This window comes from Zootermopsis nevadensis, unplaced genomic scaffold (genome assembly GCF_977971745.1).
Source record: "Zootermopsis nevadensis isolate Lab colony 2312 unplaced genomic scaffold, Znev_1.0 Znev_ptg000028l, whole genome shotgun sequence".
NCBI lineage: Eukaryota > Metazoa > Arthropoda > Insecta > Blattodea > Termopsidae > Zootermopsis > Zootermopsis nevadensis.
Genome location: NW_028259160.1, coordinates 2,037,843 through 2,056,444, shown reverse-complemented (window position 1 = coordinate 2,056,444; position 18,602 = coordinate 2,037,843). Strand labels below are relative to the sequence as shown.

The following is an 18,602-nucleotide window of genomic DNA, read 5'->3' as shown; positions in this document are numbered from 1 at the left end:
TTTATCGATTAATTAATCAATTATACGTATGTTCGAACAGACACAAATATTATCTTTTTCTTTGTATATTTATTGCAAATTATTTCTAAAACTTTTCATTTTAGTTAAAATATATGATACTTCTGTCCTTGATAATTTAAATTACTAGGGCAGAACGCTCCTTTCGGAGCTCCTCGGAGGGATTGGTAAAGTTTTTAAAAAGCAACCAACCCCTTCGGGGGGGTTGGTTTCGTTTTAAAATCTTGTGTAAGAAACTAAACTAAACCCCCCGAATGAAGGGTTAAAACACATGACCAACCCCCTTTCGGGGGGGGGGGGTTGCGTTTTAAAATCTTGAGTAAGACACTAAACTCGGCATTGTTGTGTTGTACTCGGCATTGTTGTGTTCCACAACAATGCCGAGTTTCTTTATAGTTGACATTGTTGATGACGTAATTTATTGACGACGACGAAATCACAAATTTTTATAATAGATTTAGAGACACTTTTATTAACAATTGTATAGGTTATGTAACCTTTGTTATGAAGATCCTGGAACTGTGTCAATAGGCCACGTGGTACTGTGATATTTTCACTTCGTTCAACAATTGAATTTTCTTCTTACCGTGTGGGAAGTTCGCGTGCCGTTTCTGGAATGTATCACCCAACCTCCTGGCAACACGAGCGGGGCGTAGTCATCGTCTTAACAATAGTAAATAACCCACACAGGGTGATATTCTCTCTTGTGACATCACCGTAATGATGTTTATAAAGTTTGTGAAATGCGATAAACAGTGATGATTTGGCAATTCTTCTGACGAGTATTAATATTGACAGGACTACGGAAGATTTATTTGTACCAAGTTCATAAAAGGAATGCATAATGGAGAAGCAATCCAATCCGTCCATCCACAAATTTTATATTCGAAAACATTAAATGTATTTTGATTTATTTTGGTAATGGGTTTCCACACAAAACGTTTATGTGTGAATTCAAATTTTGGTTCGTTTTGGTCGTACATAACCTCTGCTTTATAAGAATGTCTTTTAAAAAATTTACGGAATTTCTCAAAATTGTACAGGATAAAAAAGTATGGACCTCATTTTGAACTGGAACTTTTATATGAAACGGTTTTATATTATTTTTTTTAACATAATGGAGGAGGAAAAGTATGTCCTTGCAGTGTGACACCTCTGTTTGTAATAAGCTTTATTATAGTAGATTTGTATTCGCAGTAATTAAACATCGAGGCCAATTATGGTATACAAAATTCAACACAAAGAATTCGACAATATATTTGCATTGGCAACTTGAGTAGACCCATGCATTTCTATAGTTAGTAAATATTATATTAATATTAAATAATATAATATATAATATTATAATATAATATAATATATAATATAATATAATATATAATATTAAATATTATAAATATTAGTAAATATTTCCTCGATTTCAAGACACATGTTTCCATATTTTGAAATTTCTGAAATTGGCATGCGTGTTACATTTGATATCGTATGAGAATCGATATGGCGTGTTTTTTTCTTAAATTCCATTATTGAATGTGGGGGTATATCCATTTTAATTCTAGTAGGTGATAATTATTTGTAGATCAGTAATTGAATATCGTTTGTCAGTATATTATGTGAACACCGAAAACTTGGGCGCAGATGGCTGAATAATATTTTAAAGGATCTTAAAAAAATGCTCGTTTAATGACGAGGATTGAATTCAAGTGGCTCACACTGGGCGGATTCTTGAAACGGAAATGAACCTTTTGGTTTCTTAAAAGTCGGGAAATTTCTTGATCATTTGAACGACTATTAGCTTCTCAAGAATTTCGTTGTCGCCATTAAACATTGCTGCAATAGAATGGAACGTTAAATATCAGTTCCTCATGTGGCCCGTATTAACCTCGATTACTTCAAAAGCTTGTACTCAGTTCTAGATAGAGACAAATTTAACGTAGAGGTGTAACTTCGAGTTCCATAAGAGATGATGAATTTTTATTAATTGATTAGTTACGTAGAGTTAAATCGAGTTAATTTATACCCAAGAAACTGATCCTAAAGTCGATTTTATATATTTCTTTAACTTGTTACATTTATAGTTTATTTAATAACTCTTTCGTAGATAAAATTTTAGAGTCTATCTTTATAGTTTTATAATGTATGGCTGAAAGGTAAATTCTGACGGTTCTAGAAGGAAGCGTTCGTCGCTGATTAACGTAAGCTTATTGTAGACTGCTGTTAAAAATTGTGACAGGAAGAACAAAGAATAGGCCTTCTTCGGTCCGAGAATTGGACTCTCGAATACGAGACAGATGTGGTAACCATTAAAAAAGGAATATTGAACCACTCAGAATTGTGTTTCCCTATTTCTGCACTGAATGTCAATTAGTCGATTAGTTCTATAACAGAGTTTCGGTTAAGTCTGTAATTAGTATGTCTGTAATTAGTTCGAAACCTTCTTGTGGCCTTGCTCTGAACTCGACCGAACATCCGCTGTCTAGAGCCACGCTGACTTACAAATCTATTTGCTCTATACAGGGACAAATTAATCTCCCATCTACTCCTAGGTCTTGCAGTTACCTCTTCTCTTTAGTTTATCGGACTAAGACATTGTGCGAATTTCTCATCTCGCCAATGTGTTTTGTGCATGTTTGCTCTCTATTTGATCATTCTGGTGATATACGAAGTACAGTCTACGAAGGAAACTGATATATTAGACGTGTAATTTAACAACCTTTGTTGTTTCTCTCCAAGGCTACCTTTAGAGTGTTTGTTGCATATTGACCTGTATTTGATGTCTCTACTTACAGTGGTTCGCTGTACGTCGCAATAAAATGGTTTGTACTCCTGCCTTGTATTAGGGAGTCCCTGGTTCAAATCTCGGCCTGGAGACCAGCTGCCTTGACTGACCTTTTCTCTCTAGACAAACACTGGAATAAATACCTTGAAACAGGACACAATCGCTTGTTCCTACGCCATTTTCAATTCACTAATCATCCTATTGTTTTACGCTACATCATTTAATAACAAACTGAAAAGGCGTTGTTAAGTAAATAATTAATATTTTTTTATTAATTGTTGCGTAAAGACCAAAAATTCACACTGTTACATGCTGTTACTTTTCATCACAAAATCCAACATATGAAAGAGTAAAACATTTTGTGTGTAGTTGCAGGGAAAACGAAGACTAGCCATTCTAAAAATATATCTTGTCTAATTTGTAACTTATTCCTTTTCAAAACTGGATGTGTACGTAAGTAACTCTGGAGACATTAGTATTTCTTTTCGGCGTATTGTTCCTGTTGTATCAGAAAGTGATATTAGCATTTGTTACAGTTATCATCACAATAACCATTGTTATCATTCACAGAATGTTATTCGGACAAACAATTAAATAAGCTTCTGATTGTTGAAACATGCAGCATGGATGAGTAGTATGCGAAATGTATTGATAAGTTTAATCGGAATATATTTAAGAAAGGAATAATTTAGGTTACCTATGCGTGGTGGGAGTAAAAATTTAAATCGATCTTAACAACAATGAGTGTGAGGATGTGGGTTGGATCAGATTGCCTTAGAGTAACGTACAGTGGCTGGTTTTTGTGAACAAGGTAATTAACGTTCAGGTTACATAAAAGGCAAGGCATTTGTCGACCAAATAAAATTAGCAGCTTCTAAGAATAACTCTACTCCATCGAGTTTAGTTTCTAATTCCGAGACCTATAACCGCTTTAATCATCACCAAATTTCGTTTTTTTCTGAACCCTGTTAGGGTTGTAAGTGCGTATGTCCTTCCGTCTGTCTCAAATAACCTATGATGCCAGCTGTAAATTATAGTGTGACTGGCCCGATATTTTCAGATAAGACATCTCATTTGAAATGGCTTGTGGTGAAGGTCAAGCTCGCAGATTAATCATTTAGATTTGTGATGTTACGAAACCTTGAAAGAATCATTTAAACTTTAATTAAGAGTTTGCCAATAACTGGCAAGTTGAAGTAATAATTTCGAAGCAATAACCGCATAGAAGGGAGTAAGAAGGTCTTTCTGTGGGAGTGGTTGTGGTTGATCTAGAAACTTTTGTCTTCTTTTGGTATTCGTAAGCTAGTGATTGATTTACAATAGGTACTTTGTTCGACGATTCCAGTCACAACTTCAGAAGCACAAACCTGCTTTGTTTAAATTTGTAGTTAAAACTTAATGTGTAATCGTGTAACATGAAAGCTGTTGGTCACAATTTCCGTCGTCGCAGTAAAACTTTAAAGTAAGACTTTACAGGTTTAAATATTTGTAGACTACTTTCCTTATTTTATAATAAATCAATTACATCCACGAAGTTAAGGGTATTCTGAAAATTATTATTACCGTGCAGTTCTGAATATTTTTCTTCCCGCCTCCTGTTTAAAATCCTAAAGATTCAAAAGTTCAAAAGTCGTTGCCTTGATGATGGAGGCAGCAAATACATCTGAAACGTTGATAAACTTCTAACAGACTACACGGCACTACAATCCATAATACAGAAGTCTTCGTACTTGAAATCATGAAATCTTGCTTAGAAATGAAATGTCCCTGTTGTTTTGTATGGGTGTAATACTGAGTCTTTCATCGTGACGTAAAACGTGCTAAAGCGAGAGTTAGAACAAAGTGATTAGAAGAATGTTTGGAGCTTAGACAAAGACACTGACAAGATAGAGAAAAATGTGTAACCTATTAACTGTTCCTGTGGATTCAGTAGTGAAACTTGGGGTTCTATAAAGGTCGGATAATTTCTTGACCAGCTAAGCGACTATCATCATCTCAAGAATATATCTGTTTCTTGGAGTTACAAGGAAGTTCCTGTATTGTTTAGTTATGTAATCCCTACAATCGGCTTGGCCACAAACCTGTGTTCATAAATCCTTGTCAGGTAGTATCAGATCATAGATATGACAAGGCTTAAAGTTAGTCATGCTGAACTAATTTTCTTCGTATTTCAACACCACATTAACCTTGCTCTGCTTTCAATTTTCTGCAGTACTCAGAGGGAGACAGCCACGCTGTATTAGCCACGGTTCGGGGTCTTTCAGTCTGTCGCAAGGCGCTGAAGTACTTGCCACTCGCTAATTGCCCGTAGAAACGTTGAAGAATGTTGGTGATTTGCTTCTGTACTCTTAAGTTGGATCGATATTTCGAAAACTAAAATAGTCTACACATTGTCTACCAAGGGCCACTTAAATAAAGGCCCTGTTAGTGGGACCATCACATGGGTGGGGATATTCATAACCATCTATTTTTTTCTAATTCTGAACTTAAGCTTAGGATTTTTTTTCCATATTTTTTTTTATTTAGTGTTCTGTCTGACGACAGGTCCGTATGAACAGGATCCTTCCATCCTTTTCTCGGACTGGGACCTGTTCATATACGTTCTTGGCAGATGATCCAGAAGTGGTTTGCCATTGCCTTCTTCTGTGTGTGAATGGAGTAATTGTTGGGATGCCACGGAGGAAAACTCCGTGTTGCCTAGACCACGGCCTTGCCCAACACAAGTTATAAATTCGGTCACCGCCGGGAATCGAACCCGAGACCCCAGGATTACAAGGCCAGCATTCTAACCGCTAGACCACCGTGGTTTTTTTTTTCCATACACAAATGTAAAGTTAATTGAAACACAATTCCATTTATTTAACTGAGTGTAAAACAGCAGTACACATGTAGATATTTGGCATGCATTTGAATTCATACTGGGCCAATTTGGGCCTTATATAATTCATATTTCGAGAACTGATTCGGGTTACAGACATCGAAAAGGGCCGCTGCTTTGTCACGCCGTGTCTACACCAATGGAGGACACATATTTTCCAAAAATATTTTGTGTCCAGTTAAAAAATGGAAACGTATGATTCAGAGAAGTTCATCGTTGACGTAGAGAGTGGTCTTGCTGTTTGGGACATTGTACTTATCGTTAGATTTTTCCGCCTGAAAGACCACCTGGCTTATTAGCATCTAATTGACTTGTGTTTTTTCTCCCTGTATGATATTTATATTTTCACCGAAAAATAACAATTCTGTATTTAACAAAAAAAAAATAATTTTGGTAGTGTTTGTGGTGGTCAATGTTGCTATTGTTGTTTCAACAGTAGATTTATCTATTGGATTCGCTTCAATAACTTTCCAAGGTGAGCTCAGTTCTGAGACCAGTCTGCTTTGAACTTATTACTGAAGCTGCGTTCGTAATGAATATTCTGCCTGAGAAGACGAGGCACTCTCATCAGTTGCTTAAAAAACAAAAGATGGCGTTAAAGTGATGGATGATTTCAAAAGGGCAGAGCTCTTACAACTTTCGAGATAAATAATAAAAAATCTTCGTTTATGTGAGCCAGGGTTCATTGTACCCCCTGCAGATATGATACGCCGTTAATATTTATATAGTCGTTACATTTAAGTTCACTTCTCCTGGCATTTATCAATTAAATTTTAAAAGTTTGTAAGTTAAACAGGAAACATTCTGTGAGAAAAGAATACGGGAAAACTTGGAAAGTCGAACTTACAAAAAAGAGTGCGATACGCTTGTTTATTGTAGTTTTTCTTGGTAACTTCACAAGATAAAATTAAGGAAGTTTAATAAATTACAAGTTTTCTTATCGTCAGACTTTATTTCTTCCGGTAAAACGTTTTCATTATAAGATAAAAATGTATATTTTGTTTGTACATCTGAACCAGAAAGTTTAGAAGTTTTTTAAAACAAATCATCGAATTTTTATATAACAATAAACCCACGAATTTGTATCCTTCGTCTGGTCGTATGCTTATCACAGAAATCTTGCCAATTCTTGTAAGTTGACTGATGGAGGCGTACATTTCTAACCGGCTATGTAGGCGGCGGCATGGGGTGAATAGAGAGCGGGGGCGGCAACATGCGGCGCATAGACTGCGGGGGCGGCAACTTGCGGCGCATAGACTGCGGGAGCGGCAACCAGGGGGGCGGCAGCAGGGACAGCAACGGGGGCGGCGAGTGCGTGGTTGATTGAATGGGCGGTGTATGAACTTCCGAAGGGTGCAACTGCGTACGGCAGGGCCGCAGCTGCCAAAGGAGCAACCCCTGCCCTTGTTACTGTTACCAGAGCCATCACGGCGACCAACACAAGCATCTGTAATAATAATAATGGAGGACAGAATTAAAATGGTTCTTAAGGGGATAGGACGTGAGGTTGGTGATTGGATTTGCTTGGTTCAGCGTAGGATTCATTTCTTAACGCCTGTAAACGCGTTAATGAATCGTCGGTTTCCATAAAAGAAGAAAAGGTTTGTCAGGTGAATGATTATGAACTTCTCAACAGGGATACAGGGAACGACCCGTTCTTCAAGTGCCTGAGCACTGCGGGTCCCAACTTTTCGTTGGTTTGATCTATAGACATTTTGGTAGGACTCCTTGGACGAGGGATCGGCCCGTCGCAAGGCCTCTACCTGTACACAGGACAGCACAACACATAAAAACGCGGACAAACATCCATGGCTTGAGTGGGATTCGAACCCACGGTCCCAGCGATCGCGCGGCCACTGCGGACCCCATGAACTTCTGAAGAAGGTCTTAAATAATAATGATTTACAATTTTCTTACAAATAGAAATACAGTTTATCACAAGTAAAATTTAACATAAGTTTACTTCCTACGTACATTTGGCATTTATTGCATCGAGAAATTATTTCTGTTAGTGTAAATAACTCTTAAAATTTAATAGGTTATACATCTGTGTCTCTTACGTCAATCTCCAAGATCTTGCAAGAAATATCCTATAAATATAGCTTTGTAGTCAAATGTAAATCGATTAACATAAGTCGGGGAAACCTGTAGAGTATCGAGTATCGCTCACTTCTCGAAATTTACATGGCCGCTGATTTAGTAATATTAATATGGCCGGTCCCAAACATTTTTGGCTCCTAGTGACATGATATGAAGAGCAGGTTTCTTGGATAATCCATTGGTTCAGAAGTTTTTAGATGAAAGATAGAAAACAAAGATACCGCAAGCCTTCCTGAATCAAGAATTTTAGGTTAACAGAATTACGAATTCTATGAGATAAATTATTCAGTGAAGAGACCATTTTGACATTACGGGTTTTCACGGCAACGAGTATGAAGATGGCTGTCTTCTGAGTTGTAGCACCGTGTAGTCTGGTAGAAGTATACCAGCGTTACAGGGGTGCTTGCTGCCTCCATCATCAGGGCGACTCATCGTCCTGATGATGGAGGCTACAACCCAGAAGACAGCCGTTATCAACAGATCATTTTATTTAAATGACTTCACAGTAATAGCTCTAAATTTTAAATCTGAATAGAAATCTGGGCAGTAATATTGTAGTTTAGTGGTAGCCTAACGAGAAGAAGAACGACATTTTGTCACTTTCGAGCGGTCAGCGTTTTTATTTCAGCCCTCCCCACTAAACGCCCGTCCTGGTGTTATTACATAACGCTTAACCTTATATACTGACTGTTCTGTCCTGTACAGAATGTTTCGTAGTGTTAATATTTGTACAATTTTGGAAATTACACCTGTAATGCTCACCGAGTTCTTGCTGTACATGTTGGTAGTGTACTGTTGCTGGAATCAGCTGATGTGTGCTCCGTTCAGATCGTCAACTGTTTTTATACCTCACTGGACTATGAAGTTCTCCTGCGATTGCCAAGCCATCACTTACTCGTGAGCAGAATATATTTGACGTTTGGATGTTTCACTTCCTTTAGTTGCTGTAGGAATACGAAGTTTTCTCTTTCCATTTGGCACGTCAGAATTTGAAGAAGACGCTTTCAGTCCGTTGCATCAAAAAATGGGATTAGTACATTTATTACTGTGGCGATCAGACTTCTGTGGCAGTTTGAATTTCTCTGTCCTGTCCTGTAGATGTGGAAATGAACATCGGTTTTTTCGTCTTATCCGTTTGTACTCTAATAATGTTGCAAAATCAATAGATTCAAGTGACACTCGAGGGCATTCATATTTTTTTTCGTCGAATATATACCATATAGACACGTGTATCAATAACTTAGAAATTTTAATTTCGAACCCTTTGAAGCTGAAGCTCGTCTTAACAATATTTAAAAATCCTGTATCTACCGAAAAAAAAAACACAACCATAACAAAGATAAAATGGTTAATGCTATTTAAGAGAATAATAACTGTTTATTCTGGTAATCATACGAAACATGTTCGTACAAATTTCAGAGTTACTGATTGTTAAAGTAGGCGGTACATATAGTTACCAGTGGGCTTTAAATTTTAATTACGTTTATCATCTGTATTGTGTGTCAGTATTTTGTATGATTTTATGGGTCTGAGAAAATTGTTTTGAGTTATTTATGAAATAGAAGTAATTATAAAACTCGTAGGAACAAGAATAAAATTCGTGTCATAATTTTTAATGTAGCTAATTTCGAAGACCGAGGTGTAGCTGGCAGGAAAATATTAAGGATTATGTCCAGTGGCGAACATTTAACTTCCTGCCTAATTATGTATTTATCTGCTTATGTAGGATCTGTATGTGCATGCTTGTATGTAATATAATGTACATACACTATGCACGTAAGGGTTTATGTAGGTCTATGTACGTATGTGTGTTTAGCTGTATATTAAGCCATTCAAAAGGCCTATATATCATGGACCATAATAAATGGCGAAATGATGTTGATGTGTGATATAAAAAGTCTCTCATTTATCACTCCATCCACTTTATTTGTATTTTTGTATCTATGTATCTGTATATCTATATATGTCTTTTTTTTATCTATCGTATTTGTGTGTTTATCTATGTATCGTTTTATGCGCACGTCTGCATATATTTATCTGTCAAATCATCTCTTAGATCAGCGTGGTGAAGTTGGTGTTCCGCGGGCCACATCCGGCCCTATAACACTTGTAACCGGGCCCGTGAAATTATTAGATGCTCATTTATTTTCCGTATTCTGAAGGACATTGAAAATTTTTATGTTTATCTCGTCTGCTGCTTACGTGCAAATTATACACATATTAAGGACTTCAAAACATTCGCTTAAAATGTAAGTTTTCCAGGTAAAATTTTTGATTTTTACAAACTGTTTCATACTGGGATAATGGGAACGACCCGTTCTTCAAGTGCCTGAGCACTGCGGGTCCCAAATTTTCGTTGGCTTGATCTATAGACATTCGGTAGGACTCCTTGGACGAGGGATCGGCCCGTCGCAAGGCCTCTACCTGTACACAGGACAGCACAACACAGAAAAACGCGGACAAACATCTATGGCTTGAGTGGGATTCGAACCCACGGTCCCAGCGGCACACTGCGGACCTCAAATAAACAAATTTAATTTAATGTGAAACTCAAAAGGAATGTGTTATCGTTTCAAGAACATTTATATTTGAGCATAAGGTAATTTGTAATTTCTGAAAAAGTACGTCAAAGATGACGATAATTGGCTATTGGTTTGGTTTATTTAGCTATGTTTAGTTTCGTGCCCCTTTTTCGTGAGGCGAAGTTATGTTGTGTGCCGTTGAGGCCGCAGTATGAAGGTGCTGGCTTCGTTTCATCCCACTCAATCGCAAGAGACCTCTACAGTTGACTGTGCGTAACGCGAGTCCGCAGACTCGCTGTTTGTATTCGGTAAATGCGATGGCATTGCTAACCCAGTTGTCACGGCTCTGTACGTTACCAAAGGTGGAGTTCGTGACTGTTGTTGCGTAATTCGAGTCGTGAGTGCGTACAAAGTATTTCTTAACTCTTGCACGAGATTTTGCGTACAGAAAACCGTTCTTATAGATGATTTATTACTTCAATAATTCAGTGACTTTAGGGCAGAAAGTGTTTCAAAAGCCAGTTGTAGTTGACATTCTGATAATGGGTCATTAGTGAAAAATATACCTTCTATTAACTAATGTCAGTACACATAGAAATGAGAAATAAATACAGAATTTTTGGTCGTAGAATTTGGTAATCGTAGACGCAAATATGAGGTTAATATTACAATGCAGCTTAAATAGGGTGAGATCTTGAGTTTCATATTCAACTAGTACAGTCCACAGACCAGGAGAAAATCCCTGCTAGGAATTCGTTAAACGCGCATGAGCAAGATTTCGCGGTGAGTGACGACCCATCCTAAAAGCATTCGTTCCACAACCACTGAACGAACAATCTTTCATGTGTTTTAATGAGTACAGCTTTAAGATTACCTCACAGTGGCACAGAGATTTAATCTAAAATATTATCGCAACACCCGCAGGACACATTAGAGGTGCACTCACTACACGCTAATCTCAACTGCTTGATGTTTTCAGTCTGTGTGTAGTAGCGTAAAACTATGGCGTGTCACACTTCCCACCAATAGCAGCCCTCTAGTCCAGCTGATAAGTAAAATTTCCCCAGCACCGACCAGAAACGACTTCCCCCGCGGGGATTTTCTCCTGGTCTGTGGACAGTATTGGTGTCAGGGTCCAGTAGTGAGTCCTAGTAAATACAGCAAGGAATTTCTTGAACTGCAATGAGTATACACGTCCGAAACGTCGGTAAATTTCAGTGAGACTACACGGCAGAACAAACCAGAACCTGAAATCTCAGTCACAAATAAATAGTAGGTATTCCTGCTTTGAATTTCTGAAGTTGCAGGTTTTAATCTGAAACTCGCTACTCAAATAGCTTTTTCATGGATTTTATTTTGTTCGAGACAAATAGCTACGTTGCATCTGAATTTCATTATTCACAAGTATTTACCAATTCGACGTCAAACTTTTGAGTAGGCAGTTAGCTAACCAACCATACGGTGCAGAAACTTTACTTAGACGCTGATAGTCATCCAGCTAGTCAGGACATTACCCGTGAATAGACGGGAATCCAAAGGTTCATCACCGTGTTCGTTAAAGTTAAGTCCGTACCTCAAAGAAAACACCAACACTTAACCATAACAAAGAACAGCTGGTTAATGCTGTGTGAGGAAATAATTACTTTGAACACGGAGCATAGGAAACCCGTAAATACAATCCCACAGGGAAAGGCACACGTCGTCTTCGCCTGAGTCTTCCACGTGGTCTCTTTCCTTCAGGTTTTCCGTAAGGCGACACCAAAATCCCACCAACCTGCCAGCGTTTCCGTCTTGGTACCCAATCTTTTCTGTTGTGACGTCAAGAATCTTGTGCAGTTGTGATCTGTGACCCATTTGTACTTTGGCGCTTTTCCTCGTCAACTTTTCCTATGACTGCGCATGTGCAGTGACTCGGGTTCAGTGACCGACCTTCCCACCCCCAGAGTTTATCCGATGTGCTCTAATTTCGACCGTATTTCATGTAAACTAATACACAGCGACCCTCGTGGAATATTGAACACTTGGCTGTTCGGTGCGGTACTGTTCTTTATAAAGTCTAACCACAATATATTGTCACGTAGCTGCGTTAGTCAGAACTCAGTTGAATTACCAGAATCACTTTTGTGATGTATAAGATTATTTCTTTATTTATGGTTGTTTATTTATTTTATTTTATTCTCATTTTCTGAAGCCTAGTTATTTTTCTGTATATCACACAATTTAAATTGTAATATCTTATATTCCCCGTTTGTTCCGAAATATCAAACTATTCTTTTTGAGATAAGTCAAATTCCAGATAAATAAATTAATTATTTAAAATTATTTGTGACTACAGGATGTACCATTTAAAACGAAACCATACAATAATCACACCGTGCTTTAAAAAACTGTCAGAAGCAGGTACACTCTTGTGCAATAATAAACTGCCCTAAACCTCCCCATGACACTCGAGTATCTTAATTAGTATTTTGTGGTTTTACCCAGTTACTTCAAACGAATGTTGTAGTAGGACCTTCAAATTGATCGAGATCTTCTCTTTCCGAATGCTTATTCAATCTAATTTATGATCATTTTCGAACTTCGCTGTGTTGTTGTGTCAGTGTGTCTAAGCGAGCTAATAATATAGGAAAATTAAACACGCTGAAATCTGTACATTGCTGTTTGTTTACTACTGGTAATTGCATAAAATGATGTTTAGTGCTGCGAGATGTTGGACCTGAACGGATTCTTAAACAGCATGAGCCAACAGTCTCATCTACATTGGCTGTTTCCGTCATTCGTTTGACGACTGTTACCAGGAAGCAATTTCATAAGTACATTGGCTAAATAAAAGTCTGCGAGTGCATTTACTTAATGACCTATGTGAAGCCATTGCTAGTTAAGTAAGTACGGTCTGCATAACAGTCGACCACAGTTTGATTCCTTGCAGGAGTAGAAATATTTCTCTTCGCGTCTGAGTTCCGATCGGATTTAAAATTTACCCAGCCAGTGAAATTTTTTGTACAGTTTTATGTGATACCACGGGATGAAGTCTTGTTTCAAAATCCCCTGTAGCCCCTCGGAATAGCTAATTGACGACGCTTGTACTTTGTGTTTAGAAGGTATCATGTTCGAACCTCGACTGGGAAGGATACTAGCTCTTCTTACTGGGATTAGCTTATAAGATGCAAAGTGTTTCAGGAGCAGACTACGTTCAGGAAAAGCTTGTTACCATGCAGTTCAGAATATTTTGCCTTCCTGTCAGCAATCAAAAAAATAATATAATTTTACCTGTTGTTTTGTATGGGTGTGCAATTTGTTCTCTCACATTAAGGAACGACCACACATTGTGTTTAATAACACGATGCTGAGGGGAATATTTGGACCTAAGAGGAATGCCGTGATACAGGAGGATGGAGAAAAATCCATAGTGAGAAACTCCAGAATTTATACCTTCACTAAATCTTCTTCATCTTTCTATTTCCTAGTGACCCTACAGGTCTTGGAGGACATTATTGTAGTTTTCGAAATAATTTCTTTGAGTTTAGGCAGGTCTCGTATGACAGAAAAGCACAACACAGAATGACGAGCACAAACTTCTGTGTTTCAGGTGAGATTCGAACTCACAGTATCTGTATCCAAGGGACCAAGACCCATGCGCTAGATTGCGCAGCTACTGTGATCGGCAACAAATCTTATTAGGATAACGAAATCAAAGAAAATAAGATGGACGGAGCATGTAGCTCGTACGGAGGAGATGATAAATGCTTACAGAAACTTGACTGAGATGTTTAAAGGAAAGAGGCCACTCGGAAAACCTAGGTGTAGATGGAAGGATTATATAAGGGCTTTGTTTCGTGCTCATTATGAGTCAGTCATATGGAAAGGAAACAGGACGGACGTAGGTTGCCACAATGAGATCATTGAACCTTGTAACAACAGTAATAATGTTTTATTTCCGTGTATGAAAAACACTTAATTCGTGCCAACGTCTGGTGGTTGTTTCGAGGGGGTGAGCAGTCCTGGTGGGGGTCAGCTTTTACACGATGGCTGGAATTGCAGCTACTCTAGCCGCCAGAGCTGAAGGGGGATGAACCTGTTCAAACAAACAATGTTTTGTTGTCACATGTTGCAAAAGTCACATTTCCTGTATGAGCAGAGATCTCTGTATTATTTTCTGTCTTAGCGGCGTGTGGACAGTATAAAAGCTTCTAAATTAAAATTATGTCTTCTGGGATGTTGAGCCGTGTTCCGGCTTTTGAGAAGTGCTTGTTGCCTCTATCATCATGGCGATGTCATTGCCCTGATGATGGAGGTAGAAAAGTAAGTATCGCTTTTGACTTCAGGCGGAATTTCATTTTCGCACCACGGTTCATCATTCTTACTTAAACACGGACAATTTTGCCATAATATTTACCTTAACAGTAACCAGAACACTCTCTTATACATTAGCTTAACCGTGTGTATTCTGTTTATACCTTGACAACAAATGTTAATATGTTTGTAGGCCGAATCCATTGAAATGAAATTCTTTAATCTGGTAATTGTCATCTTATTAGGTTTTCCGATCAAATTTTTGTAATGAACACCACGAAAACTATGTTTCCTGCCCATATCATCTTCCTTAATTAGCTCACCCGATTTTTATTGGTTGAGTATATATAATGAAGATACTTCGAAATTATCACAGTTTTACTATTTCTTTCCCTGTCAACTAATTCCATATATCTGTAGAAACATTTTGTTCTGCATGGCGCATGGACGAAAAGTCTGGTCTTGTTTAATATATTTCGTGAAATTTTTTCAAAAATTCCACTATCCTATTTTTTCGTGACATTGAAAAGAACTGTAGCTTATACTTACAGAGTACGCAGGTGCGATTCCTCCAGGTGCAGCTGCGTAAGCTGCAGGCGCGTAAGCTGCAGGTGCTGCTGCGTAAGCCGCAGGCGCGTAAGCTGCAGGCGCAGCTGCGTAAGCCGCAGGCGCGTAAGCTGCAGGCGCAGGTGCGTATGCTGCAGGTGCAGGCGCGTAAGCTGCGTAGGCTGCAGGTGCAGCTGCGTAAGCCGCAGGCGCGTAAGCTGCGTAGGCTGCAGGTGCAGCTGCATAAGCCGTAGGGGCAAGCAGTGGCGCAGCCAGGGCTCTGGTCTGTACGTTCACAGCAGCTGCGAAAGGCGGTATATTATATGGCACTGCACGTGCATACGCTGCTAAAGCAGCTGGGGAAGCTGCGTATGCTACGGGTGCAGCGACGCCCGGTGCGCTCTGAGTGCTCTGGGCGTTCAACGCAAGCACTACGACCAGGACTGAGATCTGGAACAAAGACATATGTTATCATTCTATGAAACTGAATAGGTGACACGTTCGTAATTGATGGAAATGTACATAATTCTGTATGTTATTAATGTTATTTTTATTTTAGACACGGAAAGATAAAATACTTTTATTATTAAGTTTATGAATTTATCTTACTGCTACAGCAGCAATGCCCTAGATTTGTATTCATGAGACATCCACTTAGAACCTCGGCCTGGTGAACGGCGTTAATGTGAGATTGTAACCAGTCTCTCCAGCGGAATGTCAAATTACTACCTTTAAATGTACTTCAGTAGTTTCACTACAAATTGTTATCAGCTCACAATTAATTTTATTCCTTCGATCTCACCGGACGGAATATAATATCCGAAGCTGAAACAGCGTCTGTAATTAACTTATAAATCAATATCACTTCACGAGAGACCCTTTTGAAATGTTGTCAATTCTTATAGTTACAATTAATGTTAGGAACACATAAAATACTAATAAAATTGTTATTATTCCTATTTGCTGCAAGTAAATTATTATAAAAATAAGCCTATGCAAAAGGTGAGTTAAAAAAGATAAGTAGTTTATATATAGTGCGAACAGTTTGAATTTGATTTTAAAAAGTACCTTCTGTGAAACGTTACCGGGTAGAAGTTGAAATAGTGTCCCGTGTTTATTTTTTTATTTGTAAATATTTCAAATAATTTTCTAAAGGTATTTTGATTATAAGAAATTTAAGGGCTTTCCTAATAACTATTTATCAACAAAAACAATTGCAGTATCAATATATTTGTTCTTTGAAATGTCATTGGTAAACTCACCATGCTGAAGCAGTACATGGTTATTTTGACGTGTTGGCTCTCTGTGTGTGGGATCAGAAAGTGTGTGTGCCGCTTACAGATACGAGAGAGTGTTATATACTCGTGAAAAATGTAGGGGTGTTCTTTGGGATGTGCCCAAAGAGAACTCCAGGGAGGGGAGAAATTTCTTCCAGCATTATAATATTGCATCACTGGTCATAATGTTGCGTGTAGTATGGGTTCATGTCGTCTGTAGATAATGCAATAAGTATGTAGATACTGGATTTCTATGATTCTATGTGAAATATTAGAGGTTATTTTAACTATATTACATGCTAAAATGAGATAATATAACGACATATAATGAATGTGGCAATAATTACAAATTAGAGATGACAAAAGTCGCGGATTTAACCTCAAGTTACGAATGATACCTTGACGTAGACGAGATAACAATATTAAAATAAGTAGTAGATAAATAGGATGTGAAGCCGTGGATACAGTAGTAGGCTTACGCGAGTAATGTGAAAATTTTATGTTTCCAAAAAAGCAACGGTAAGCTACTACCCTGTTACACCTCGTGATGGAGAGTTCCAGCTTCGAATCTCGTCCAGGACACCAGTTGTCATAACTGACGTGTTTGTGGTTTCTCTCTTTGTCTAAAAGAAAATACTGAACCAGTGTCTTAAACATGTACATCGATCTTTTTCTTTCTACACATTTCCCAGTTGGTAAATCATAATCACTTGTCTATTTCGTGTTCTCTAACGGAAAGGGCTGGCATATCGACTTCAGTTGATGGAAGAAATCAACAGAACAGAATCCTTCTTGATGCTCCCGCCTTCGATGGAACTCGAAGATCCATTACCGTGTTCACAATATCTCGGCTCTGTTCTGAGCCACGTGAGTCTTGACCACACCAACTTATCGTATTTATTTAAGCCCCAGTTTAATATTATCCTCATCTCTACGCCTCGATCTTTCAGGTTGTCTCTTCACATTTTCCGACATAGTTCGCTACTCGTTTCTCATCTGTCCCATTCCTACTTCGTTTTATTACCTTCTTACTATTTGGTGAGAAGTTCAAATTAAAAAGTTCCTCACATACGTACTGTATGCTATCTTTTAGATATTGATATTTTTCTCAGCATTCTTCCTTGATTTTCTGGATCGGTATCTATCACAAAATGCGTCTAAATAACCATCGAAGGTTGTACTGGTTTTTGAAGTTCCTTTATTGTCCGAGGAGCATACAATTTATTTGCAGAGATGATTGAATGCTTTAATCCTCCAAGTCGTTTCTTATGCCACTTTCATTACATAGTCTTTGTTGGCATTGCACATAAGTGACAGTGAAATCTCTCGTGTGCGTGATAGTGATTTAAAATTTCATCATTGGCACGAGCGTAGATGGAGCGCACGGTGCTAAAAGGAATGTCTCCATCAGGACATGGGCTTACTCTCAACATGTCCGGGATTTGTAATCTATTTCACGTTTAAGGAATCTTTTAACCTTCTACTTCCACGTTCAAAGAGTTTAATTTAGTTTGAATATGCATTTACGTTTAGATTAAGTAGCTGGTTTGTAATTTAGTAGATCGTGTAGTTATTTTCTTAGGCTTATATTTAGTTCGTGAGGTTTGAGGTTTGTACGACGTGGATAGGCCGGTGAAACAGCAGTGATTTTGCCGACAATTGTTAATCTGTCGGCGTCACTTTATACAACAAAATAGTGTACAAATGTAATTATCACTGTATTCTCTAAACATGATTGTTTTTAACCAATTAATGCCTTTATGAGGTATTAAATGCGAAGGTAACATTAAAGGTTGTTCCTAATTACACAAGTGTCTCCAAAAGAAATCGAAAGTGAGAGATAATAGTTAAATGTAAAATAGCAGTTTTCCCAACTGAGTAAAAATACAAATAATATAGAGGTAACTGAAGTTTGAGAATACCAGGGTGAGAAGAGATGTTGTACAGAATTAATTTTCCTTTATTATGTTCCTCTCGCCATTATAAAACAATAGAGCGCCTAATTTAATCTTTTTGTATTGTTAATCTGCTTATATAAAGAAATGTCTGTTTAGTAACAGAATCGCCAATGTCACTCTCACTAGCTCGCCATTTAAATGCGTGTTGTAAAACTACGCGAGACGCACGTGGAGGAAAGTGAGAGTTATTGGCGCAGGGTGCCATGTTTGTTGGGTGCTTATAGTGAACGA

General features: G+C 38.0%; 2 protein-coding genes and 1 long non-coding RNA gene across 4 annotated transcripts in view; 1 reads left to right on the top strand and 2 right to left on the bottom strand.

Annotated features, from left to right (window-relative positions):
- The window catches only part of LOC147872313 (uncharacterized), a 160,660-nt gene that overhangs the window by 63,550 nt on the left and 78,508 nt on the right, over positions 1 to 18,602 (top strand). The gene's annotated exons all lie outside the window — the stretch shown is intronic.
- LOC110829404 (uncharacterized) lies at positions 6,608 to 8,618 on the bottom strand. Its single transcript, XM_022063094.2, has 2 exons — positions 8,538 to 8,618; positions 6,608 to 7,122 (listed from the first exon to the last, which is right to left on the bottom strand). Exons 1-2 carry the CDS (start codon positions 8,553 to 8,555, stop codon positions 6,835 to 6,837), a joined length of 306 nt encoding a protein of 101 aa, XP_021918786.2. The 5' UTR covers positions 8,556 to 8,618; the 3' UTR covers positions 6,608 to 6,834.
- LOC110829426 (uncharacterized) lies at positions 14,207 to 16,459 on the bottom strand. 2 transcript variants are annotated; one of them, XM_087357269.1, is made up of 4 exons: positions 16,399 to 16,459; positions 15,370 to 15,586; positions 15,140 to 15,324; positions 14,207 to 14,372 (listed from the first exon to the last, which is right to left on the bottom strand). In XM_087357269.1, exons 1-4 carry the CDS (start codon positions 16,414 to 16,416, stop codon positions 14,316 to 14,318), a joined length of 477 nt encoding a protein of 158 aa, XP_087213395.1. In that variant the 5' UTR covers positions 16,417 to 16,459; the 3' UTR covers positions 14,207 to 14,315. The 2 variants fall into 2 exon arrangements, with proteins under 2 accessions (XP_087213395.1, XP_021918816.2); XM_022063124.2 differs by having other exon boundaries at positions 15,140 to 15,586.